The following is a 26,139-nucleotide window of genomic DNA, read 5'->3' as shown; positions in this document are numbered from 1 at the left end:
AAAGACTTTTTGTAACCTTATGTACTAGTGTACTTCCCTAGTTAAACTTTAAACTGTTTTTGGTTTATCCGCCAAAACGTATTATTTGGTAGCTCATTATTAATTATTTAGAGTCTTAAAGGTTAGACTGTAAAACCGAATTGAATAACGAGACTTAAAGGTGAAAGCAATAAATATAAATGACTGTAAACAAGTTAATAGTTTTTGTTACCTTTTGCATAAGATAATGGGGGCAAAAGGTGTTCCTCCAGTAATATAATTATCATAAAGACTTTCTTAATATTTTACATCCTTTATTAACTAGTTAGTGACATAAATTAGGCTTTCCCTAACAGGTACAAATAATAAGTTTAGTTAACTTAAGAATATATTATCAAAAGGCACTTTTTCGAATAGTTTGTTTGAGAGCTCTCGGAATATGACTCCGAAACTTTTGGCGTATCCAACTTTAAGTTCATTGAATACTGTTTCCCAGTTTTCGTTTAGGAATCGGTTCATGCCGTCCGAGAGGGTCTTGTCATTGAAAAGATTCTCAAAGTTCATGTATACTCGCTTCGGATCGAAGGATACACGGTAATCCTTGAGGCGCATGTACTTGACACCATCCTTTTCGAAGGGTTCTCCAATAAGCCGGTGTTCGATCTTCGTGTTTACCAGAGTCACATTAGCTTTACCGTGACCGGTAATTGGGAGAAGTAGGATACGGCCAGACATCTCATAGTCGCCGATCATTTCAATTCTGTCTGTCCGGCTATCACAGATAATTAAGTGCTTATCCAGATCGGTTCTGAAAGGAATTTATAAAATTATTTGTTTTATATTTAGAAATGAATAAATAAAGCGAAGATGCTTGATAAATATTGATTAAGACGCATAGGAAAATTACCTGTATCGCTGGATCTTGCTGGTGGAAATCATGTCGTGCACCTTCACATTCTTCAATGCCTGTCGCAGGTTTATTGGCGCAGTGCCGGCATCTATAACTAGTTTCTTCACGGACAGCGGCTCCAGGGGCGGAATTCCAAATTCTTTGTTGCCTGCGGATTGTGATTGATTAAAAAAGATGTTCATTAAATTATACGACACCGTACTTACCACTCTTGAGAAGCTGAATGGCTTGGTTAACAGCGTCCACCAGGCACTTGTCGAAATTCGCATCTCGTTTGCACTTTGGAAAGCCTTCGGCTGGAAGAGACAGAAGACTCTTGGTCATGACATTGAAAGTGAGATCTCGTGGTTTTTGTGGATTGCGGAAGTTCCCGGGGCTCGGGCCAGCCTGCAATTGGGCCAGCATCCGACCAGAGTTCGTTGGCCACAAAACTTGTTTGTAAACAAAACAAAAGTATCCACGACAAAAACAAAACGGCATGAGAAAAAAGAAGTGAACTAGCATATTTTAGTGGCTCAATGTCAAGTTGAAGCGCACGCTGCGAGGGACCATTTATCATGAATATATTGAACAGACGACGGCATTCATGACCTATGCCAACGGTTTCATTAATCAGCTACACTCGGCAAAATCTTCACTCTGATGGAATGCTTTGGAATCAATTAACACACATCAACGCTTCGGTTACATGTCCTTCTCCGGCGGCGGCGGGTGAAGCATTTGTGTCACAAGCGGAAGTGTAACTGTGGATGTGGATCAGTGGACTGTCTACAAAACTGGCTGGCCAAGAGCAACCTGTTTGCAGTCGATGGTTACAATTGCATAACATGTGTGTACGGTGTACGGTAGAGGAAAAATACAACAAATGCAGCCCAAAGATGATCTTGATCGAATTTTGCCATTTAGCAACACGCGAATTAGTAACATAAGGCGTATGTTTTATATCTTTTTTTAATTAACTAATTTAACTCATTTATAATTGCCAAAGTAGAAACAAAAAAGGGTAATTACTTTGTGTGGTTTACATAAAAGTTTTCTTGGAAATTTAATTTCAGACTTAAGAGTTAAAGTTTTAATTGCTTTAATATTCTTTTATTGTTAGTACTAACCTTAGGGTAATTCTAATTTTAATTTAAATGTCTAGAGTATAAAATTTAATAGTTTCAAGTTTAATCTATTTAGATGTGGTTCCCTTTAATCTTTAAACCCTTAGTCGTTTGTTTACAAAAAGATAGACAGCTATTTTTTAAAATTGGCTATAGTAAATGTATTTATTTTACACATGCCTGCCAAATACTTTGGAGATTTTTACAGGGATCAACCTTGAGGTGTTTAGGCCAAGACCCCAGTTCCAAAACAATATTAACTAGCCATCAGCAATATCGATCACGTTTTAACCGTAAATGTGTAGACACACCAAATAGTTATAGCCGAAGCATAAAGCAAAAACAAATATAATGATAATTTTTTGCACATTTAACACGCGGCAATAGTTAACGAAGTTTTAGCCGATTTTTTTTTTTAAATTTGTTGTTTGTTTGGTATTATACTTACGCAAATCTTGGGCTGTTGTTACAGTTAATTCCTGCGCAATCGCAGCGATTAGCAGTAGCAGTAGCAGCGTATATTTTGACATTTCTGGTCCGGTGGAAGTACGAAATCGGATGCAGAAATCCAAGTTGGCCAAGTTGAACTTTTGATTGAGACTTTTAAGAAAAACGCGCACAAAATCCGACAGGTGACAGGTGGTTCTGGCCGGCGACTTATCACTGTGTACATGGGATGCGTTGAGCGCTCGTCTTTTTATACCGAGCTTGAGCAGTCAAAATCGTAAAGCAGTCAGAAAGCTCTCAGCAGCGAATCGATGGATTTTCAATTGACCAAGCTTTGGCCCATAAAGCGAGTGACTGACTGAGCCAGCGAGCGAGCCACTCTTGCTTTACGGCTCGCCGCTTTCGGCCATGCAACCACCGCGGCGGGGCGCATCCAATGGCCAAGTCACCCGGCAACCCTGCGCTGTGCTGCACTGCCCTTTCAATTTCATTTTCGCTCTGGTTCATTGAACTTTACATACATTCCATATTTACGGTCAGTTTGTAAGCGTAATTGAGGGTTTTTGTATTTTTTTCCCATGCTGCATTTTGCCGGTAGTCATACCGGTCATCAATTTTTACGCACATGCTGCATTTGTTGTCTTATTCAATAAATAACTAGCATTCCGTACCTATCTATGTTCGAGGAAGTCAAAATCCATAGACCTGCTTTAGACACCTTAACGGGCTAAGAGTGTATTCTACAAATGCACAGGAACTAGTTTTTTTTTTGGGCCAATATTTGGCAACATTTGTATGCTGCAATCAAAGCAGGAATTCTGTTCAAATGGGTAATTTATTGGGAGGTTAGGAAATTAGGTAATATAAAAGAAGGTGGTAAAATATATCGAAAGAATAAATTGGATAATAAAAATAAAAACTTATTTTTTGTTCATATGCTAAAACTATTATTTCTTTACATTTTTATAATAGTTCTCATAAACTTTTAAAAATTAAAAGATTCTAAAAGTCGCTTCTTTTTGAGTTTAAAGATTTTACAACACTGTTTCATGATTTAAATTCAAGTTTGTTGCCTAAGTCTTTCGTTCGGCCAGCACATTCTTTTTTCTAACTGCTCAACGTAGCGAGCATGTGTGCGTGTAAATTGGTCTTTTTTGTGTCTATGAGCTCTTAGCCAAAAATAAACAGCCCAAGGACCTCCGCAGGTGTCTATGGAAACTGTTGCAATTGTTGTTCAAATATAAACAAAAGATATGTGAGTGCTTAATGGCCATAGTATGTGTGTGTTTGTGTGCTAAGCTAGCCGGCTAACGGTATATATGGACTGATGATTGGTGATAAAGTACCAGGCCTGGCCATAAGAGCGGGAACCGGTTGTCGTCAGTCGGTTCATAACATTCTTCGAGCACGCAATCTAAGAGTTGGGCAGCAATTCCCAAAAATCGTTGAAGGCAGCACAGAAACGAGATATAGGCTTCATTAGAATGCAGCGATGCTATTGTGGTTCGATGAGTTCGGCGGCAGTGCAGCATCAACAGAATTGTTTTCCCTTGCAACAGCAGCAGCTTCTTCGGGATACGCATCCACGTGGCGATCTTATGTCTGTCGCATCATCGTCGCGACAAAGTCTTCGACCCACCCAGTTTGTGAAACGACCGAGCCTCAAAAGTGCACCCACATATGGTTTAGGCCACTCCAACACTGGACTGGGCAATGACTTCAGTCGACGGAATTCGGTGGCCACCACGGTGAGTCACTGTTCCAGCTGTAGTTGCAGCTCCACCCAGCAACGCCAACAGAGCAGGGCCAAAGTATTGCGATGGGGCTGGGAAAAAACAGGAGGTGTTGACACCAGCAACAAAAGCTTCATTACCGGCAGTACCAACAACATCTACGAAAAGTACACGGAGAATCGGCGTATCTACGAGCAGAGCGCATGCGTCGCCAGTCGTCAGATGAGCCAAGGTCAGGGTCAGGTTCATAGTTCCAGCTCATCGTCATCACCACGCCCAGGGCCCAGCCCAATGAATAAACATTCTACAGACGAGCTCCAACAGCTTCAAGCCCTACAGCAGTTCCGCCTCTCGAACGTAAGAGATTGCTTCAGTGATGGCCGCCTGGATGAGCTGCGTCTGCAGCAGGCCTATGATAAATTGACTGGCCACAAAATGGACAAGTGGAACAAGAACAGGGCGAACGAGACCCGGCAACAGGAAATGAATGCTACAACCACGCCCTATGCCTTACGTCAGAGGTTGCTGCAACTGAGATTGCAGGAGGAGCAGAAAAGTGGCAGGGGAACTGGGGCTGTATGTGCCCCTCTGGAGAAAAGTTGTGCCTTGAGATACAATTGAAAAGAGACTTCCAACTTAATAATTGTCAGGGAACGTTCTTAATCAACGACCTCGAATTAAAGTAGTTAAGGAAATAGTTTTTAATAAATAATGACTGTTAAAGATCAATAATAAATAATCATTTAAAATTATTTGTTTTATTTTAATAAATAGAGTAAGAACTAAATAAATCATTTTCTATTTTTTAAATAAAACTCAAAGTATTTTTTTATTGCTAGTATTTATTTCATTTTCCTTTTAATAAAACAGTGCTATTTTGTTACAAGTGCTTCATCATTGTGTTCTCTTTGTTTAATGTTTACTTTTTGCTTAATTTTTTTTTTTCATTTTTTATTTGTTGATTTTTTTTGTTGGGCTTTTCACATTCTTGCAATTTTTAGTTTTTTGCTTCTGAATGAATTTTTATGTGTTATTCCCCTTTGTCTTTTTAAATTTCTCCTTTGAATTTAATTACATTCTGACTTTCTTTGATTTTTGTTTTTTGCATTATGCGATATTATGTTATAAATTTCTTATGTCTTGTGTGGGGTTTGCAAACAGCCGATCTCGTACTGAATCGCGATATTTCAATTACATATATAGTCGTAAATATACGTTGAATTCATTACAACATTTAACAGAGTACTAGAGTGTGAATTAGACGAGGACTCGCTTTGGGTTTCGTATTTCATATTCGTTTCAGCATTTTGCTTTTGTTTTTGTTTGGTTTTTGGTTTTTCCATAGGTTACGCGATTGTTTTTAGTGGGGTCTGGTTGGCTGAGGGGCGGGCGGGGGATTATAAAAACGAAACCATTTTCGGGTAAGTTGCGTCAGGTTGCATCGCATCGGATCGCTCACTGTCTGCCTGGGCATAATACTTGTAATTGTAAATATAATTGAATGTGGCGGCCTTTAGCACTAGAATGTACCGACTGTAGTCGTAGAATGCAAATACATACATAAAGTATACAAGTACAGTGTACAATAATTGTGTCTGTCTGTCTGTTTGTGTCTGTTGCGCGCTGTTGTTTACAAATATTTTATTACTTGTATATTTTTTTTTTCTCTCGTTTTTGCATGCATTAAATGTGTGCTTGCTTTCGTTTTGAAAGGGGTGGCATGGGGTGGTAACATTATCTGCCTGACATCAGTAAAGGGCACACAGTGCCGTTCAAAAGTTCACACAGCAACGTAACTCTAACGAGTTTGTTAATTTGTGTCGCCTGCAGTAATTAATATTATAAAATCGTTCATTCCATTGAAGCTTCAATTCTTTTAAACTTTCTTCTGTACAATGACCGACTTTATTTATTGTGCGCTTGTTATGCGAATTTGTGTGGGTGTTGTTGTTAACGCAAACAGTTAAAAAAATATACACATTGTTTGTTTATTTTAATATTTTTGGTGTAAACAATTCAAACTTATGTAGCTTGCAACTAAAATTGCTTTCTCGCTTTAAAACTAAGTAAACATGTATCGATGTAAAATTTCTAAGACAATATTACAAAAATAAATCGTGCTTTGCTTCTTTACATATGTAATATGTAGTTTCCCCACACATTTCTTAAAAGCATTCTCGTACAGTGTATTAACGTAAAAGTTAACATTTTTACCATTTGCTAATTTCTTTTAGATACGTAAAATAAAGGAAGAACATAGGAATAGTTAAAAACCATTGCCAAAGATTGTTAAAAGTCGCGCATTTCGAGTGTCTACTGCCTTTGCAAGCAAGCTTAAAAAAAATGCAGTGCAAGATGCAAGAAATGCAAAACAAAATACAACCGGTGCGTGCACTATTCGTACATACTGTACGGGTGATCTATGCGTGTGGGTGTCTGTGTTTCTGTGTTGGCTTTGCGCAAGGAGAAACTATAACAAAATTAATACATTAGGAGATAAAATATTCTTGCTTATGCAGTGTCTTACACTACAATTAGTTTGAACTAAAGTGTTTCGATTTGTGTTTTGTTGTTTTTGTTTCTTTCAAATTAAAAATAGGCTAATTTGTATAGATTCATATACCCCTTATAACGTTGCTCACGATTCGATTACACGTATTCGATAAAAACAAACTTTTGCGTCTTCCGTTGGATGTGGACTCGGAATACCTTCCCATTCCTCCCGTTTTGTAATATTTTCTTGGGCTTTCATTCTTGTGCTTTCTTCGGGGTGAGCTGCGTTTATTTTTTCTTGTTTTTATTGTTGGCGCCGCGGGGCGGTGTCAACGGACGTCCTGAGCTGCCAAAGTTGGGATAAACAAAACGTCGCTTATCGGCGGGTTTCAATATCTGAAATGAGCACATTAGTGTGTCGTCCACGGACATCATGGCACCTACAAAAAATGTTTAAAAAGGCATTAATTAAATCATCAATTAGGTGACGTTCTGATCTATTAATTGAACAACGAAATGCGCATTTCGTAAATGACAGTTTAAAATTGAATCTGATTGCCAGCTTTCACTTGTGACGGGTTATCTGAGAGATCAACCCTGAGGTATATATTTAAAAATATATTCCCATAGATCGGGGTATATCTCGGACTGAAGTCCAAAGATTAGCACTCACCCGCATTGTCAAACTCGCCGCAATAGTTGGGCGCTGAGAAGAGCGTCACCAGCTGACGCTTGGCAAAGAATTCATAGCCATCCTCCACCACCTGATGAGCACGGCAGATCAGGTCAAATTCGTGTTTCTGTAAAAATTTACCCACAACCTGAAACAAGAAATACTTTAGTTACATGACTTAAAGAAATATTCATATGCCAGGTTACCTCAGCTCCAAAAGTGAAGCTAACACCGCGATCATTCTCGCCCCATCCCATGGTGTCTTTGTCTGGATCGGACCAGAGCAGATCGCATAACAGGCCCTGGTCGGGTACATCTGTGGGCCGCATTATACGACGGATCTGCTCCATAGACGAAAGATCCGGACTCAGGCCGCCGTGGCAACAGAATATCTTTTCGTCCACGATGGCCGCCACTGGCAGACAGTTGAAGCAGTCCGTGAACGTCTTCCACAGTTTAATAGTGTACCGACGCTTGCACTCGTCGTAGAACCTGTCAGGGAAATGCAATAATAACATGACTCATATATCGACACAGGCAATGGGAAAAGTACCATTTGTGAAATTAGATCTAAGCAACTGAATTCCGATTATAGTAAAGGTAAACTACTGGGTGTGCTGATACATAAATAAACGTTTCTTATTGATTAAATAAGAGTAATAGCATTTTTTTTAAATGAGCATTATGAATTTAAAACAGACACAAGCACAACCGTATTGGTAGTGTACTAGCACCTGCCTTACACATATTATATTTCATAAGAATCAAGGCGCACATTACGTGTAAAAATGTGCTGAAATGTAAAACTTTTTAAAAGACCACAATTTATTCGAAATAAAAATAAGAAAAGCTTAAAAAAAACTCGGCTGTTATCTTCTAATTTGCACTTTTTCCCTTTATTTTTGTAGATTATAACTCACCCGTAGATGCGGTTAATACTGGCGCATTCATGGTTACCGCGCAGTAAGAAAAAGTTCTCCGAATATTTAATCTTATAGGCCAACAGAAGGCATATTGTCTCCAGGGACTGCTTGCCACGGTCGACGTAGTCACCGAGGAACAAGTAGTTCGACTCCGGGGGAAATCCACCGTACTCGAACAGACGCAAAAGGTCATAATATTGTCCGTGGATGTCACCGCAAATCTTCAGTGGCGCCTCCAACTCCAGAAGAATCGGTTGCGACAGGAATATTTCGCGGGACTTTAGGCACAGGCTGCGAATCTCGCTTTCTGACAATTGCACATTTTTCCCCGGACGTGCTCCGCGCACTGCAAAAGGTCCGTAGATAAGAAAATAATACGGATTATGGGGAAGAAGCAAGGGGGTTTGGGGAAAGCACTTTACCTTCCAGCAGACGCGAGATAATGCTGTCAATGTTCATAATATCCGACATCCCGAATGGAGCTTATCTGGTACTGTTGCTGTTACTGATTTCGCTGTTGGTGCTACTGCTGTTTCTGTTGATTCCGCCGTAATTCCAGCGCGAGCTTATGTATTTTCGGTATACGTTATGTATGTTATTTCATCGATGGGGGACGGGTGTGTGCGTGCGCGTGTGTGTGTTCGGATGGAAATTACAGTTGCACGCTTTTGGTTACGGGTTTCCACGTCGGCCTGCTGCTGCCAGAGATTCACTGCCTCGGTTGTTGGTACTGCGCCATGTACGTTGGCCGTTCTAAATGCTTTTCCTCCGCTGCAACAGCCTTTTATTGCATTTATTGCTATATATATTATTCTTGCGTACTACAAAATTTTCTCCTACGCAGAGCTGCCAGATAATGGTTATCAATTCACGGAGTGATGCCACCGCGACTTTTTCATTTTTCTGGCAGCACCATGCGCTTTTCTTTGCCGGAGTCGCCCTGTAAGCTAATGCTTTCAAAATCTTGTTTTCAAAAACTTACACAGAGTTTATAGTAAATCAGGATATTTTAAAAATTTTTAAATATTATAGGGCACTTTTCTTTTATTTTCTTGGAGTCTTAATAATGAAAAATATTGTTTTTAATGAAAAAAAATAAACCTTAAACCAAAGGTTTAATTAATTATTTGTAGTCTTCATCGCTTTCATTGAAACTTTTTCCACTATTAAGGGTGTTGAACATCACCCGCTTTCGAGGTAGGGGCACTGGCTTAGAACTTAAAGAAGGCTTGGAAGCTCCACGGGTTGTGGCCACCGGCTTGACCAGAATCTCCTCTAAACGTGCTTTAAAGTCCCGACCAATCGAGCGCTGGTGCGGACTAGAACTACGAGATTGCGATTCTTCGCTACCTTCTTCTTCATCGTGAGAGGTATGTGGAGATAAATCTTCCTCAGATTTTTCAGATGTTCCAGCTTTCAGCACGCCACGCTTTGGAGCTTCAATGGGTTTCAACGGAGTCTTGTGTTTGAGTATTACTTGGGCACGTTCAGAGAGCCGTGCGGAGCATAGCTTCTCCACAAACTTGCGTATGCGATTCCGGGTAGCATAGAATTGTGGATAGTGCTAGATGGATAGAATATTAAAGGTAATGCTTTTTTATACCATTTAAACATACCAATTTTATTTTGTTCCTTTGTTCAGCTAATTCAGAATTAACTCTTTTGAGCGATGTGTGAGAAATACCCTTGGACTTTAAATCAAAACCGTGGGGACTCAGTTTACGGTTCACCAACTTGCGGGCATCTTTCCGGGTAAGGGGCTTAGGAGGAGCCCTAATAAAACATTTTATAAGATATACCGTAAATTTAAGATAATAATAAAAGTCGTACCTTGTTATCCTCACGGGAGGTTTAGTAGCTGTTGACGGTCTATGACTTTCTTTGTGGCCCTCAGACTCTGAGCTGGAAATCTCGCTCCCCTCCTCCGTAAGGCTTCGTTCTTCTTCCAGAGCTTCCTCTTGGCTAAGACTTTCGCTAATATCCGTGGTTTCCCTAGTTTCCAGTTTTTTGGGAGCGGAAACAACAACAGGCTTGGTAAAAGTTGGATGGCTTCCGGAACTTTCGCCACTTGGTTGCTCTACCGTCTTTTTCTCGTGAACTTGAACTTGAGTAGTCTTCTGGATTTTCGTAGATTCCCTGGGCGCTTCTTCAATGGAGTAAGTGTCATCATCGTGTTTCTCATTTACAAATTCCCTTTCCACTTGCTTTCGGATGCGATCCATGCTGCTTTCTTCTTTCTGGGTAATTGGTTTTGGTATTTTAGATGCGTTTGGAATAATTTTAACAGGTTCTGGTTGCTCTTGTCTAGCACTTAGTTGCTTGAGCTCCCGTTCTAATGCTTCTAATTTATCCTTGTAGCCCATTTCCAAGTGATATACCACTTCCTCCAGCTTATTGGCACTGATCTTACCAATCTCTGCGACTTTTTCGGTAAGTATGCGTTCCAAATCCTCCAGATTGGGAGTGGCCACTCTATCCTCCAAGGGGGGCGTAGTCGCGGAAGTCTGTTTACTTTGCTCGAGAGCATGACTAAGACCTTCAAGCTTTTTATTAATATCCTGAAAATGAAAAGTCATTATGTGTACTTGTTAACATTAAAGCCTATGATCTCACCTGAATAAAAACCTCGTTGTTTTCCTTTAGTTGCAGTTGCCATTCCTCAAAGTTGCTAAGACGCTCGGCAAGTCCTGTCAGCTGCTGCTTGCGCTCGGTGGCTTCGCTCTCCCTGGAATCTTCGCTGTTCTCGTCCTTCTCCTTTGACTCGGCCAGGTTGCTTTGAATGCCAACGGTACGCTGCTCCTGGCGAGGACTTACTCGCTTCGACCCTCCAGTGCTACGCTCCTTGATGTTTCTCTCGGCGGCATTGAGGCGTTCTTTTAGCTGCTTGATTTCCAGCTCCATTTTAATAGTATTGATTAAATGGACGTCGTTGTCCTTGTCTTTATCCTTATCCTTGTCCTTGCCAGGAGCTGAAGTGAGGCTGGGCGATTGCGGGGCGATGCGATGTTTGCGACCAATGTGGATATTTAAGGCCTCGTTACTGATAAAGTTCTTCGGACACAAGTGGCATGGGTAGACAACCTCCCTTATTGCCTCGATCTGGGTTATTCTTTTGTGCAACTGTACCACCTCGTTGTTGGATTCTCCCAACGACTTCCGGAGAGTTGCGATCTCTTGCTGGGCAGAAGTATGAGCCTCCTTCAAGTCAGACACACATTCATCCAAATATGTGCGACAGCAGATAAGGTACTGAATAGCATACTGCGACATCACAAAGTACTTGGCAATTCCGCTGTCTAGGATGTGAGTTTCCAAAACAGTTCCCAAGGGTGCCTCCGATAGGTGTCCCAATGCCTTGTCCACCAACTCGAAATTCTGTTCCTTCAGAATTCTATCGGTTTCATAGGAGCCTTTAGGAATTAGGTTGTCAAAGAATTTTATAATATAAGGAATATTTTGACAAATTACCCATTAATCTCCAGTCCAAAGGACCGTCGCGGAACTGCCGCAGCTTAAAGCCAGTTTCTCGGACCATTTGCGGAAAGTTGCCCTTGAAGCCCATTTCTCTGATTCATCCGGTGTCAGAAAAAAATTGAAAGTTGTTTACTTCGCCCTCGCCCTCTTTGTTTTGCTTCCGTTTTTTGCAAAAGTTCGCTTTCTACTGCCCTGGGTCTTTGCTCCACTTTGCTTTCTCCTATTTTTTGGGTGTGCGTTGTCAAGGTAACTGCGTTGCCAGGACAACGAATTGTCAGTGGTTGGTTCTTGCTCCGATTGTGGTTGTTAACTTGGCTTAGTAAGGGGTTGGTAGCGTTTCCGATTTTGATCGGAAATTGCGGTTGTATTATTGCTTCAATTAAAGTTTTTCCCAATCTTGCATTATTGTGAATGAATGCATATACGGAGAATATGACTTTATCTAGCCAAGAGCGAAGGCCAATCTTCCAATTTTGATCCGAATCTTAAGGGGAATACCTTAAAGGATTTGTGGATCAATTCTCTACGAATCTGCATCAAAATCTAGAAACAAAATATTTTTTGGATTTTTTGTCAAATTTTATGGGGGGATCCCCTTCAAAATTATGAAGAATGCATGGAAGTGCCATATGAGCCACAGCGAAGGCCATATCTCTCCCAAGGGGAATACCTTAAACGATTTGTGGATCAATTCTCTACGTATCTGCATCAAAATCTAGAAACAAAATATTTTTTGGATTTTTTGTCAAATTTTATGGGGGATCCCCTTCAAAATTATGAAGAATGCATGGAAGTGCCATATGAGCCATATCTCTCCCACTTTTCATCCGAATATTAAGGGGAATACCTTAAACGATTTGTGGATCAATTCTCTACGAATCTGCATCAAAATCTAGAAACAAAATATTTTTTGCATTTTTTGTCAAATTTTATGGGGAATACCCTTCAAAATTATGAAAAATGCATGGAAGTGCCATATGAGCCATATCTCTCCCACTTTTCATCCGAATATTAAGGGGAATACCTTAAACGATTTGTGGATCAATTCTCTACGTATCTGCATCAAAATCTAAAAACAAAATATTTTTTGGTTTTTTTGTCAAATTTATGGGGGGATCCCCTTCAAAATTATGAAGAATGCATGGAAGTGCCATATGAGCCACAGCGGAGGCCATATCTTTCCCAATTTTCTCCCGAATCTTAAGGGGAATACCTTAAACGATTTGTGGATCAATTCTCTACGAATCTGCATCAAAATCTAGAAAAAATATATTTTTTGGATTTTTTGTCAAATTTTATGGGGGGATCCCCTTCAAAATTATGAAGAATGCATGGAAGTGCCTTATGAGCCACAACGGAGGCCATATCTCTCCCAATTTTCATCCGAATCTTAAGGGGAATACCTTAAACGATTTGTGGATCAATTCTCTACGAATCTGCATCAAAATCTAGAAACAAAATATTTTTAAGATTTTTTGTCAAATTTTATGGGGGATCCCCTTCAAAATTATGAAAAATGCATGGGAGTGCCATATTGGCCACAGCGAAGGCCATATCTTTCCGAGTTTTCATCCGAATCTTAAGGGGAATACCTTAAACGATTTGTGGATCAATTCTCTACGTATCTGCAGCAAAATCTAGAAACAAAATATTTTTTGGATTTTTTGTCAAATTTTATGGGGGGATCCCCTTCAAAATTATGAAGAATGCATGGAAGTGCCATATGAGCCACAGCGGAGGCCATATCTTTCCCAATTTTCTCCCGAATCTTAAGGGGAATACCTTAAACGATTTGTGGATCAATTCTCTACGAATCTGCATCAAAATCTAGAAACAAAATATTTTTAAGATTTTTTGTCAAATTTTATGGGGGATCCCCTTTCAAAATTATGAAAAATGCATGGGAGTGCCATATTGGCCACAGCGAAGGCCATATCTTTCCGAGTTTTCATCCGAATCTTAAGGGGAATACCTTAAACGATTTGTGGATCAATTCTCTACGAATCTGCATCAAAATCTAGAAACAAAATATTTTTTGGATTTTTTGTCAAATTTTATGGGGAACACCCTTCAAAATTATGAAAAATGCATGGAAGTGCCATATGAGCCACAGCGGAGGCCATATCTCTCCCAATTTTCATCCGAATCTTAAGGGGAATACCTTAAACGATTTGTGGATCAATCTGCATCAAAATCTAGAAACAAAATATTTTTTGGATTTTTTGTCAAATTTTATGGGGGGATCCCCTTCAAAATTATGAAGAATGCATGGAAGTGCCATATGAGCCACAGCGGAGGCCATATCTCTCCCAATTTTCATCCGAATCTTAAGGGGAATACCTTAAACGATTTGTGGATCAATTCTCTACGAATCTGCATCAAAATCTAGAAACAAAATATTTGTTGGATTTTTTGTCAAATTTTATGGGGGATCCCCTTCAAAATTATGAAAAATGCATGGAAGTGCCATATGAGCCACAGCGGAGGCCATATCTTTCCCAATTTTCTCCCGAATCTTAAGGGGAATACCTTAAACGATTTGTGGATCAATTCTCTACGAATCTGCATCAAAATCTAGAAACAAAATATTTTTAAGATTTTTTGTCAAATTTTATGGGGGATCCCCTTTCAAAATTATGAAAAATGCATGGGAGTGCCATATTGGCCACAGCGAAGGCCATATCTCTCCCAATTTTCATCCGAATCTTAAGGGGAATACCTTAAACGATTTGTGGATCAATTCTCTACGAATCTGCATCAAAATCTAGAAACAAAATATTTTTTGGATTTTTTGTCAAATTTTATGGGGAATACCCTTCAAAATTATGAAAAATGCATGGAAGTGCCATATGAGCCACAGCGGAGGCCATATCTCTCCCAATTTTCATCCGAATCTTAAGGGGAATACCTTAAACGATTTGTGGATCAATTCTCTACGAATCTGCATCAAAATCTAGAAACCAAATTTTTTTTGGATTTGTGGTCAAATTTTATGGGGAATACCCTTCAAAATTATGAAAAATGCATGGAAGTGCCATATGAGCCACAGCGGAGGCCATATCTCTCCCAATTTTCATCCGAATATTAAGGGGAATACCTTAAACGATTTGTGGATCAATTCTCTACGAATCTGGATCAAAATCTAGAAACAAAATATTTTTTGGATTTTTTGTCAAATTTTATGGGGGATCCCCTTCAAAATTATGAAAAATGCATGGAAGTGCCATATGAGCCACAGCGGAGGCCATATCTCTCCCAATTTTCATCCGAATCTTAAGGGGAATACCTTAAACGATTCGTGGATCAATTCTCTACGAATCTGCATCAAAATCTAGAAACAAAATATTTTTTGGATTTTTTGTCAAATTTTATGGGGAATACCCTTCAAAATTATGAAAAATGCATGGAAGTGCCATATGAGCCACAGCGGAGGCCATATCTCTCCCAATTTTCATCCGAATCTTAAGGGGAATACCTTAAACGATTCGTGGATCAATTCTCTACGAATCTGCATCAAAATCTAGAAAAAAAATATTTTTTGGATTTTTTGTCAAATTTTATGGGGGGATCCCCTTCAAAATTATGAAAAATGCATGGAAGTGCCATATGAGCCACAGCGGAGGCCATATCTCTCCCAATTTTCATCCGAATCTTAAGGGGAATACCTTAAACGATTCGTGGATCAATTCTCTACGAATCTGCATCAAAATCTAGAAAAAAAATATTTTTTGGATTTTTTGTCAAATTTTATGGGGGGATCCCCTTCAAAATTATGAAGAATGCATGGAAGTGCCATATGAGCCACAGCGGAGGCCATATCTCTCCCAATTTTCATCCGAATATTAAGGGGAATACCTTAAACGATTTGTGGATCAATTCTCTACGAATCTGGATCAAAATCTAGAAACAAAATATTTTTTGGATTTTTTGTCAAATTTTATGGGGGGATCCCCTTCAAAATTATGAAGAATGCATGGAAGTGCCATATGAGCCACAGCGGAGGCCATATCTCTCCCAATTTTCATCAGAATTTTAAGGGGAATACCTTAAACGATTTGTGGATAAATTCTCTACGAATCTGGATCAAAATCTAGAAACAAAATATTTTTTGGATTTTTTGTCAAATTTTATGGGGGATCCCCTTCAAAATTATGAAAAATGCATGGAAGTGCCATATGAGCCACAGCGGAGGCCATATCTCTTCCAATTTTCATCCGAATCTTAAGGGAAATACCTTAAACGATTTGTGGATCAATTCTCTACGAATCTGCATCAAAATCTAGAAACAAAATATTTTTTGGATTTTTTGTCAAATTTTGTGGGGGATCCCTTCAAAATTATGAAAAATGCATGGGAGTGCCATATTGGCCACAGCGAAGGCCATATCTTTCCGAGTTTTCATCCGAATCTTAAGGGGAATACCTTAAACGATTTGTGGATCAATTCTCTACGAATCTGCATCAAAATCTAGAAACAAAATATTTTTTGGATTTTTTGTCAAATTTTATGGGGAACACCCTTCAAAATTATGAAAAATGCATGGGAGTGCCATATTGGCCACAGCGAAGGCCATATCTCTCCCAATTTTCATCCGAATCTTAAGGGGAATACCTTAAACGATTTGTGGATCAATTCTCTACGAATCTGCATCAAAATCTAGAAACAAAATATTTTTTGGATTTTTTGTCAAATTTTATGGGGAATACCCTTCAAAATTATGAAAAATGCATGGAAGTGCCATATGAGCCACAGCGGAGGCCATATCTCTCCCAATTTTCATCCGAATCTTAAGGGGAATACCTTAAACGATTTGTGGATCAATTCTCTACGAATCTGCATCAAAATCTAGAAACCAAATTTTTTTTGGATTTGTGGTCAAATTTTATGGGGAATACCCTTCAAAATTATGAAAAATGCATGGAAGTGCCATATGAGCCACAGCGGAGGCCATATCTCTCCCAATTTTCATCCGAATATTAAGGGGAATACCTTAAACGATTTGTGGATCAATTCTCTACGAATCTGGATCAAAATCTAGAAACAAAATATTTTTTGGATTTTTTGTCAAATTTTATGGGGGATCCCCTTCAAAATTATGAAAAATGCATGGAAGTGCCATATGAGCCACAGCGGAGGCCATATCTCTCCCAATTTTCATCCGAATCTTAAGGGGAATACCTTAAACGATTCGTGGATCAATTCTCTACGAATCTGCATCAAAATCTAGAAACAAAATATTTTTTGGATTTTTTGTCAAATTTTATGGGGAATACCCTTCAAAATTATGAAAAATGCATGGAAGTGCCATATGAGCCACAGCGGAGGCCATATCTCTCCCAATTTTCATCCGAATCTTAAGGGGAATACCTTAAACGATTCGTGGATCAATTCTCTACGAATCTGCATCAAAATCTAGAAAAAAAATATTTTTTGGATTTTTTGTCAAATTTTATGGGGGGATCCCCTTCAAAATTATGAAAAATGCATGGAAGTGCCATATGAGCCACAGCGGAGGCCATATCTCTCCCAATTTTCATCCGAATCTTAAGGGGAATACCTTAAACGATTCGTGGATCAATTCTCTACGAATCTGCATCAAAATCTAGAAAAAAAATATTTTTTGGATTTTTTGTCAAATTTTATGGGGGGATCCCCTTCAAAATTATGAAGAATGCATGGAAGTGCCATATGAGCCACAGCGGAGGCCATATCTCTCCCAATTTTCATCCGAATATTAAGGGGAATACCTTAAACGATTTGTGGATCAATTCTCTACGAATCTGGATCAAAATCTAGAAACAAAATATTTTTTGGATTTTTTGTCAAATTTTATGGGGGGATCCCCTTCAAAATTATGAAGAATGCATGGAAGTGCCATATGAGCCACAGCGGAGGCCATATCTCTCCCAATTTTCATCAGAATTTTAAGGGGAATACCTTAAACGATTTGTGGATAAATTCTCTACGAATCTGGATCAAAATCTAGAAACAAAATATTTTTTGGATTTTTTGTCAAATTTTATGGGGGATCCCCTTCAAAATTATGAAAAATGCATGGAAGTGCCATATGAGCCACAGCGGAGGCCATATCTCTTCCAATTTTCATCCGAATCTTAAGGGAAATACCTTAAACGATTTGTGGATCAATTCTCTACGAATCTGCATCAAAATCTAGAAACAAAATATTTTTTGGATTTTTTGTCAAATTTTGTGGGGGATCCCTTCAAAATTATGAAAAATGCATGGGAGTGCCATATTGGCCACAGCGAAGGCCATATCTTTCCGAGTTTTCATCCGAATCTTAAGGGGAATATCTTAAACGATTTGTGGATCAATTCTCTACGAATCTGCATCAAAATCTAGAAACAAAATATTTTTTGGATTTTTTGTCAAATTTTATGGGGGATCCCCTTCAAAATTATGAAAAATGCATGGGAGTGCCATATGAGTCACAGCGAAGGCCATATCTTTCCGAGTTTTTTATCCGAATCTTAAGGGGAATACCTTAAACGATTTGTGGATCAATTCTCTACGAATCTAGAAACAAAATATAAAATTGTGTTTCACAATAGAATTTTTCTTCCGATTATAACGATAATTAAATGTAACATCAATGATTGTTTTGCTATCGAGCATCTCCATCAAGGTATCTGTCAAAAGGGTAAGCTCAGTTGCATTCTGACTCTCTGGCCGTGAGGTTGTGCCCAAAAATAAGCCGCAAACAAAATGCGATAAGTTGCACGAAAAATATTAATTTAATAGCAAAAACTGCACAAATAAGTAGAAAAAACACAACAAAATGTGGAACTGGAGTTTGTTGTGTATTTTTCTACTAGTGCCATTGGCAAATTCCACGGGTAAGCTCGTCAAAAATGGCTTTTTAGGTGATGAAAAAAATCAGAAAAATTCCGATACCTTGATGCTGTATCCCAAGGACATGACAGCTGTCAGGAAGCTGCGCCCAAAAAGAGAACGAGAGCAGGACATGCGCAGAAGTTTGTTTTGGGAAATTTTTGTTTGTTTGGGATATTTTTGAGGCAGTTTTCTCTCATTTTTCTCAATGTTTTCCTTTTTTTTGGTAGCACCCATAAGCTTTGAGGCGAATCCTGATACCAAACGTCTTTATGATGATCTACTGAGTAATTATAATCGTTTGATACGACCTGTAGTCAACAATACGGAAACCTTGACAGTGTGGCTGGGTTTAAAATTGTCCCAGTTGATAGAGGTGAATCTTAAGAATCAGGTGATGACCACCAATTTGTGGGTCAAACAGGTAAATATTATTTAAACGCTTATTTTTTTCCCTTAATTTATATAAATACTTTTAATAAAGCGATGGTTCGACTATAAGTTACGCTGGGATCCTGAGGAATACGGTGGTGTTGAACAACTTTATGTACCCTCTGAGCATATTTGGGTGCCCGATATTGTACTTTACAACAACTGGGACGGCAACTATGAGGTGAACCTTTATAAAAATATTATTTATCCAATTCCACTACAATCGCTTTAATTTTTAGGTAACATTAATGACCAAAGCCACTCTGAAGTACACCGGGGAAGTATTCTGGGAGCCCCCTGCTATTTACAAATCATCCTGTGAAATGAATGTAGAATATTTCCCCTATGATGAGCAAATTTGTTTCATGAAATTCGGTTCCTGGACCTATAACGGTGCCCAGGTGGATTTAAAACATTTGGATCAGGTGAAGTAAAAAGAGGACTATTCCTTAGCTCATAACTCCTGAGAAGGAACTGTGATTTTAACATGATACTATTTTTGTGTAGGTTCCCGGCAGCAACCTTGTGCAAGTGGGAATCGATTTAACTGAGTTCTATTTGTCTGTGGAGTGGGATATTCTAGAGGTGCCGGCTACCAAAAATGAGGAATATTATCCTGATACTCTAGAACCTTTTTCAGGTGAGTATGTTTCAGATTACTTGGATACAATTTTTTAAAATTTATTTTCCATTTTAAGATATAACATTTAAGTTAACTATGCGACGTAAGACATTATTTTATACGGTTAACTTGATTGTTCCTTGTGTGGCATTGACGTTCCTCACGGTGTTGGTGTTTTATTTGCCAAGCGATTCGGGCGAGAAGGTAAAAAAAGAAGAAACAATCGATTTTTTATAAGCATGAGGCATGATAAATATTATAGTTTTAAAATAGACTTTGTACCAAATTACTGTACATATGTTTTGTAGATTTTGTCTTAAAATTTATATAATTTCTGTTTTGGTATTTCAATATTTTCTCTTAATATGAAAAAAGATATGTTCCTTTCACTCATTCATAAAATATTGAACTATTCACACCCCATTTCACACCTTTTTTAATTAACTTCTTACACTAAAAAATACAATACTCTACATTAAACCTAAACTTTAGAAGATCTATCTACCTGATATGCACAAATAAAACTCCTTTCAATTACCTTAACTTTCCTTAATCTTTCAAATCTATTATTCAAAAGCTGAGCTCTTGTACTCTAGAACTGCAAAACTATCTTTGTAAATTGGCTTTCAACAGAATATTCAAAAAGAAAATTTAAAAAAAATTAAAAGAGCTCAACTTCCACTTCCTGCTCTTTCAAAACTATAAATTTCACTATTTTACGATCCAATTTTTAACTAATAGATATGTCTTGAAGATATGTAGCCTATCCTATATTTTTATTGAAATATCTTCAGCGATATCTCAGCGGCATCGCTCTTAAAGTATTTTTTTAAGCAGCACACATATATCGACGCCCTCATATATATCCGGAAAAATCCATTTCGCGTTGAATATCATTTGTGCTGTCCTGAGTAGTGAAATCTCATAACGTAAATTCTCATCGAATGCATAAAAATACGCAGTCGATATCGACATCGAACAGTATCGAATTCAAAATGTCAAAAAGCCACTCGCAAAATTTTTACATATCGCGTATCCTGAAATTAAGCAGCGCACACACACCAATTCGCTGACACACATACACCCACATATGACCTGCATAAGGATCAGGCACACCTTACCCTCACACACACTCTCTCACAATCACAAAAACACGGTCTGGACTCGTGCAGTTTGTTGTTATTTTATTTTTATCGTTGCATTAGTGTTTGTTTGTTGAATCGTATCGCTCGTTTGCTCAAGTAACTGATCTACTGATCCGCCACCGATATTTTGATATAATCCGGCAATCAAGCTTTGTGAACTGGTAATTAATATAGCATGTAATAATGGAGAGCAGTATTTTTGGGGTGTTTTCAATTTTAGGGTGATATATAAATAATACATTTTGATGGAATATTCTTTAAGATTTTAAATAATATAATTCAGAAGCTGGGGATTCCAGAAACAGATTTTAGAAATCAAACCAACTCAAGAACTTTAACAAGTCGGAGCTTAACACAAAAACAATAATTAATTAATACTATAATTTGTACGGCCTTGAGAAAAAACAGAAAATTATTACAAAAACTTATTAATACACAGTACCCAAACATCCACACAAAAACTGAAAGCTTATATCTAAAAGTAGTTACATGCGCTTTGTTGCTTATTTTATTGTGTTGATTGTTTTCGTGTAAACTTCGTTTGATTGATTGATTGATAGATGTGTGCGGGTTCATTGTCCCGCCGCTGCCAGTATTCAATAGATTGAGTTTTCGCGAGCGTGGTAGTTGTGGGCTCCTAGCTTGGTTTCAGTATACGCGATAAAGTCCTTAGGATTATAATTTTTTGTTTGTCTAAATTGTTTGAAAATTTGTATATTTATTATTTTTGGCCGCGTCAAACTTACAAAATATTGTGGAAATTCATTTGATTCGGCCATTTATGTTTTGATTTATTGTACAAGTAATTGCAATTGGCTGAAATAATTTTGAACAAATTACGATGTTTGTGTTTTCATTTGGTTGTCGTTCTGTGTTTACTGTCGTTGTTGGTTAATTGTTGGTTTGATTGTTTGATCGTTCGTATTTCTGTTGAATCGAGTGGCAGCAGTAGCCTCGAATGGGATATCGAGTTGAGGAAATTGTGTAAACATTTCGTTGACAGGTTACGTTATGTATTTCAATACTTGTGTCGTTGACCGTGTTTTTCCTGCTCCTGGCCGAAATTATTCCCCCCACTTCGTTGGCGGTGCCCTTGCTGGGCAAGTATCTGCTCTTTACCATGATTCTCGTCTCACTGTCCGTTTGGACAACGGTCTGTGTGCTGAATATTCACTTCAGGTGAGTCACGTTTAAGGGGTACACTCAGATAGTTAATGCCTTACAATAAGGAAGTCGCCAAAATATAAATCAAATTTAATATAAAAACTTAAGCATGTTGACAAGAATTTTCTTTAAGTCTTTTATAAATTTTTAAATGAGGTATACACTCTATAGAACCATAGAACCAGCTAGTTTTTTGTAAATATGTAAAGGCGACTTCCAAATTGTTTTGGGCTGCGGGCGGTTTTCTGAGTGTGGGTTGTATCTGGTCATAATTGCCCTCGGCACAGATCCCCCTCCACACACAATATGTCGCCGCTGGTGCGAAAACTCTTCTTGCACTTCATGCCAAAGTTGATGATGATGCGCCGGACCCAGTATACTTTGCCCGATTACGACGACTCCACGCCCAGCAACGGATATACAAACGAGATCGATGTGCGGTAAGTGGTAGTCCTCGAAATTGAAAGTAAACACTCGAAACGGACTTTTCTTTGCATCGCCTTGTTGTTTTTTTTCCTCCAGTGACAGCATCAGCGATTTTCCGAGTGAATTTAAGGACAGCCAGGACGGCGCTTACGATAATGGCATGCAGAACTCCGTGGGTGAGTTGCGTCAAAGTCTAACCGTAAAGCACAGAAATATTTTGCATACCCCGCGGCCCCAAATTGAAATCAAACATAAAACACAAACCCACAAAAATATCATAGCAAATAATGCAATAAAATGAAGAGCGGAATTCGCTTTGATGACAAATAACGCTTACGCGTTCTGAATTTACACACGGCCCTGGTCAAGGGGGACCTAAACCCAATTCTCTGGATCATAAAATAAGTCAAGCGCAATGTGAAAGTGCTGATATTTGTTTGTCCTTCTATAGATAGGACAATAAACTATAAAAAATGGTAAAGCCTATAGGATATGTGCTTGTTTTATGGCCAATCAATCTAAAAATTCAACTCTCCAATATTTATTTATGGAGTAATACTACAAGTCTTAAAAACTGTAATTTTAAAAACCCTAGTTTGTTTTTTTTATTGAAAATTTTTTTTATAAAATTTAAATATATCTTTTGCATGTATGAATTTAATATTCTGACTCTGAAACATGCCATAAAATATTTTCGATGGGCATTACTTAACTTCTGCTCTCCGTACTTCAAGTAAAATAGCTTGAGGCGTTAATTTGGGTTGTGGCATAGGCCAAAATATTTGTCTACTCATACGAGCACATAAAAGATGAGTTGCACACATGATACATACATACATAGCCGATGCGGAGGCATATTCTTGCTTCGCACATTTATTTATTATTCCAATATTTTATTTCAATTTTTTCGCCATTTCATGGCGGAAACTTGACAGATTCTGACAATGTGATACCGCGCAACTTAACACCCGAAGTGCTACAGGCGTTGCGTGCGGTCAGATTTATTGCGCAGCATATCAAGGATGCCGACAAGGATAACGAGGTGGGTACACAGGCTCTCAACTCTCCTACTCCCATTTATCCCCAGTCCCACCATCATCTTGGCCATCTTCAAGTCGTGCTTATTTTTGTTGCCCATTTTTATTGACGCGTGTTCTCCTCGACGCGGAAAAAAAAAGATGGTGGATGATGGCGGGGCAACAAGAAGCCGTAGAGTCCTTGGCGTTGTGGTTGTTTACATTGCCATATTTTCGGCGTCTGGCGAGAGTTTTTCGCCTCCTTGTCTTTTTTATTATTGTTTATTGCCCTTAACTTGAGCTTGAATGCATTGAATCGAGCCAAGTCCCAAATGTGCAGCAAACAATTGTAAAATATTAAATCATAACTTTATATTTTTATTGCGATTCAAGTTTATTGAGAGGCGGCCGCAGAGCAATATTTTATTAGCCCCCCAAAAAATGTATAAAACCAATTTTCGTTTAGCCTCAAAAGTGATATAACTGATATGATATTAAAAATCTATTTTTTATTGTTTCATCGTGAACACCCCGGCCTTTGGTCATTAGATTGTCGAGGATTGGAAATTCGTTTCGATGGTCTTGGATCGCTTTTTCTTATGGCTTTTCACGCTGTCCTGTGTTTTCGGGACCCTGGCCATCATTTGTCAATCACCATCGCTGTACGACACCCGGTCACCGATTGACCGCCAGCTGAGCGAGATTCCGCTGCGAAAAAACAATTTCATGCTGCCGCCGGACATCGTTCGTCAGGTCCTAACTTAATTAGGGTCCAGAGGTCTCCACCATCGAGGAAGACACGCCAAAGTTAACAATTCTTTTATGGAGGAACTCAATCAAATCAAGTGTTTCCATGGAATATTGCAACGATTTATGTTTTAGCGTCTATCACTCTGCAATATTTTAAAACAAACCTAGCAATAATGAATTCATTAAATAAAAAAATAACAAAAAATTCCATTACAAATAGATGTCTTGAAAATTGAGTTTAAGTGGGGGGTGGATTTTGACCAACTTTCATAATATTAAATGTAAAAACGTTTCCCAGTCGCTATCAGAGTAGACCACAATGACATCTGTTTCGACGCTGTTAATTTTCAATTAAGAGATGAGTTTTCATGAAAGTTTTTGGGGAAAATAAAGCGTTTTCTGGGGCAGAGCCAACAATATGGCATGAACTTCGCATTTGCTATGTCAAACAGACATTACGCATACGCCACGTTGCCTGCCTAAATAATTTGCAGTATCATTTATTTGCCTCCGTACACTCCCAGGACCTTCTTTAGCCCACATCGTCGTCTTTGGCTTTGTCTTTGTCGCTTTTCTTGTCTCACTGGCTGCCGCATTAAATTAGAAAGTTGAAATCTCTCGGCCTCGCATTCATCAACATGTGCAGGTCCTGCCTGCAGGAGCAAAAGACTTTCACTCCAGCACTGTCAACAGACATAATTTGGTGAGGACTTTGACTGGCAGGAGGGAGAGTTAACATTCTATAAAGCGTGTTGATGATGAAAAGAGCCTGGCTAAAAAGAAGGCATTTCTTTTGCAGTTGACTTATCGAAGCTTTAACACTCTATGGGAAAATGAAAGTATTATAGGGATTTAAGGAATAAAACTAAAAGTTTTTTGATAGTTTATTGTAAAGAAATAATACTTATATTAACTCATCTTCTATTATTTTTATTTTCTATAACATGGCACAATGTTAATAAAATGTATTTGAAAACACTTTTATTTTATAAATACTAATAAATCCTAAACTTTTTATTGTCCAATTGTTTTATGTCTATGATTAAATATTTTCTGTCCATCCAGGACTTTTATGGACTTTTCAGAAAAAAGCGTGATCCAGATATTATTAAGATTTGCTTAAGGATTCCGTGTTGCCACCCAACCCTCTATCTTAATGTCGTTTGCCGAGTTTCCTTGCTGTACTTTATTTTATTTTTGGCATTCTTTTTTTTTTGTTGGCAGTTTTAAATTAGAAAAGTTTTTGCCAGATTTTTGTTTTACATTTTTCATATTTTCTACGGGCCGTGCCCCGCTGTGCATGTTTGTCGCTGTCTTTATTGTTGTTGCTGCTGCTGCTGCCAGTTTCGTTGGTGTCAGTGCGTCACATGCGTGGCAAGGAGCCACCGCCTCTTCCGTTTCCACTTCCTCGGGCATGGGCTGGGTCTTGCTCTCTGGCCCGCCCTTGTCCTCTTCCTTCTTTGGCATCATCAACATCGGGAACGGATTTTCGTGGATCTGAATCCACTCCCGACACCAGCTGAGCTAAGGAGCTGCGACCCGGACGAAGTATGTCATGTTAATTTCTATTTGTTTGCCATGCAGAGCGCCAAACTTGTCCTGGGTCCTGTTTTCTATGAAAAATTCTGGTACAGTGAAGTTTGGATTACACTAGAAGTCAAGAACTTTTGTAATACGAAAGTGATTCAAAAATTTAATAATGGTTCGAAACAAAACCACTAGGAATGGTTTTTAATAATATTTTCAGGTACAGAGCAATCAAACAATTTAATAATATTGTAATATTTTTTTTTGATTGATGATTATCCTTCAGTTTATCTAAATCTCTTATTTAATAAAATGTATTCTAAAGAGGGGTCAGCCATTTTTAGTGCCCACTGTTATGGCATTTACATAAGGCCGCAAAGTATGCAACACATTTTCGAGCACAAGCTAAAGTTCAGCAAAGCACAAAACAATATGCAAATTGTCCAACCTTCTATCCCTTCGAAAAG

The 26,139-nt window shown here is 38.5% G+C and overlaps 5 protein-coding genes across 6 annotated transcripts; 2 read left to right on the top strand and 3 right to left on the bottom strand.

The window, feature by feature from the left end:
- Positions 1 to 242: 242 nt before the first annotated feature.
- On the bottom strand, positions 243 to 2,675 carry Jhbp12 (Juvenile hormone binding protein 12). Its single transcript, XM_017236777.3, has 4 exons — positions 2,444 to 2,675; positions 1,096 to 1,185; positions 887 to 1,037; positions 243 to 787 (listed from the first exon to the last, which is right to left on the bottom strand). Exons 1-4 carry the CDS (start codon positions 2,523 to 2,525, stop codon positions 355 to 357), a joined length of 756 nt encoding a protein of 251 aa, XP_017092266.2. The 5' UTR covers positions 2,526 to 2,675; the 3' UTR covers positions 243 to 354.
- Positions 2,676 to 3,928: 1,253 nt separating this feature from the next.
- Positions 3,929 to 4,836, top strand: LOC108122216 (uncharacterized). Its single transcript, XM_017236776.3, has one exon. The coding sequence runs from the start codon at positions 3,951 to 3,953 to the stop codon at positions 4,794 to 4,796; it is 846 nt and encodes a 281-aa protein (XP_017092265.2). The 5' UTR covers positions 3,929 to 3,950; the 3' UTR covers positions 4,797 to 4,836.
- Positions 4,837 to 6,138: 1,302 nt separating this feature from the next.
- Pp1alpha-96A (Protein phosphatase 1alpha at 96A) lies at positions 6,139 to 9,131 on the bottom strand. The gene is made up of 5 exons (XM_017236098.3): positions 8,687 to 9,131; positions 8,262 to 8,610; positions 7,548 to 7,833; positions 7,342 to 7,489; positions 6,139 to 7,108 (listed from the first exon to the last, which is right to left on the bottom strand). Exons 1-5 carry the CDS (start codon positions 8,733 to 8,735, stop codon positions 6,957 to 6,959), a joined length of 984 nt encoding a protein of 327 aa, XP_017091587.1. The 5' UTR covers positions 8,736 to 9,131; the 3' UTR covers positions 6,139 to 6,956.
- A 170-nt stretch (positions 9,132 to 9,301) lies between these two features.
- Positions 9,302 to 11,929, bottom strand: DZIP1 (DAZ interacting zinc finger protein 1). The gene is made up of 5 exons (XM_017236092.3): positions 11,733 to 11,929; positions 10,878 to 11,674; positions 10,095 to 10,822; positions 9,881 to 10,037; positions 9,302 to 9,828 (listed from the first exon to the last, which is right to left on the bottom strand). The coding sequence occupies exons 1-5, from the start codon at positions 11,824 to 11,826 to the stop codon at positions 9,388 to 9,390; spliced, it is 2,217 nt and encodes a 738-aa protein (XP_017091581.2). The 5' UTR covers positions 11,827 to 11,929; the 3' UTR covers positions 9,302 to 9,387.
- Positions 11,930 to 18,400: 6,471 nt separating this feature from the next.
- On the top strand, positions 18,401 to 24,364 carry nAChRbeta2 (nicotinic acetylcholine receptor beta2). Of its 2 annotated transcripts, none has more exons than XM_017236096.3 (11): positions 18,401 to 18,595; positions 18,821 to 19,014; positions 19,075 to 19,203; positions 19,262 to 19,447; positions 19,530 to 19,662; positions 19,721 to 19,848; positions 21,793 to 21,968; positions 22,241 to 22,393; positions 22,476 to 22,555; positions 23,315 to 23,421; positions 23,945 to 24,364. In XM_017236096.3, the coding sequence occupies exons 1-11, from the start codon at positions 18,538 to 18,540 to the stop codon at positions 24,158 to 24,160; spliced, it is 1,560 nt and encodes a 519-aa protein (XP_017091585.2). In that variant the 5' UTR covers positions 18,401 to 18,537; the 3' UTR covers positions 24,161 to 24,364. The 2 variants fall into 2 exon arrangements, with proteins under 2 accessions (XP_017091585.2, XP_070137597.1); XM_070281496.1 differs by lacking the exon at positions 18,401 to 18,595 and adding an exon at positions 18,614 to 18,733.
- The last annotated feature ends 1,775 nt before the right edge of the window (positions 24,365 to 26,139 follow it).

The sequence above is a fragment of the Drosophila bipectinata genome, chromosome 3R (assembly GCF_030179905.1).
Source record: "Drosophila bipectinata strain 14024-0381.07 chromosome 3R, DbipHiC1v2, whole genome shotgun sequence".
In the NCBI taxonomy this organism is placed as follows: domain Eukaryota; kingdom Metazoa; phylum Arthropoda; class Insecta; order Diptera; family Drosophilidae; genus Drosophila; species Drosophila bipectinata.
Note: the sequence above shows the minus strand (reverse complement) of the source record. Positions and strands in the feature narration are given on the sequence as shown.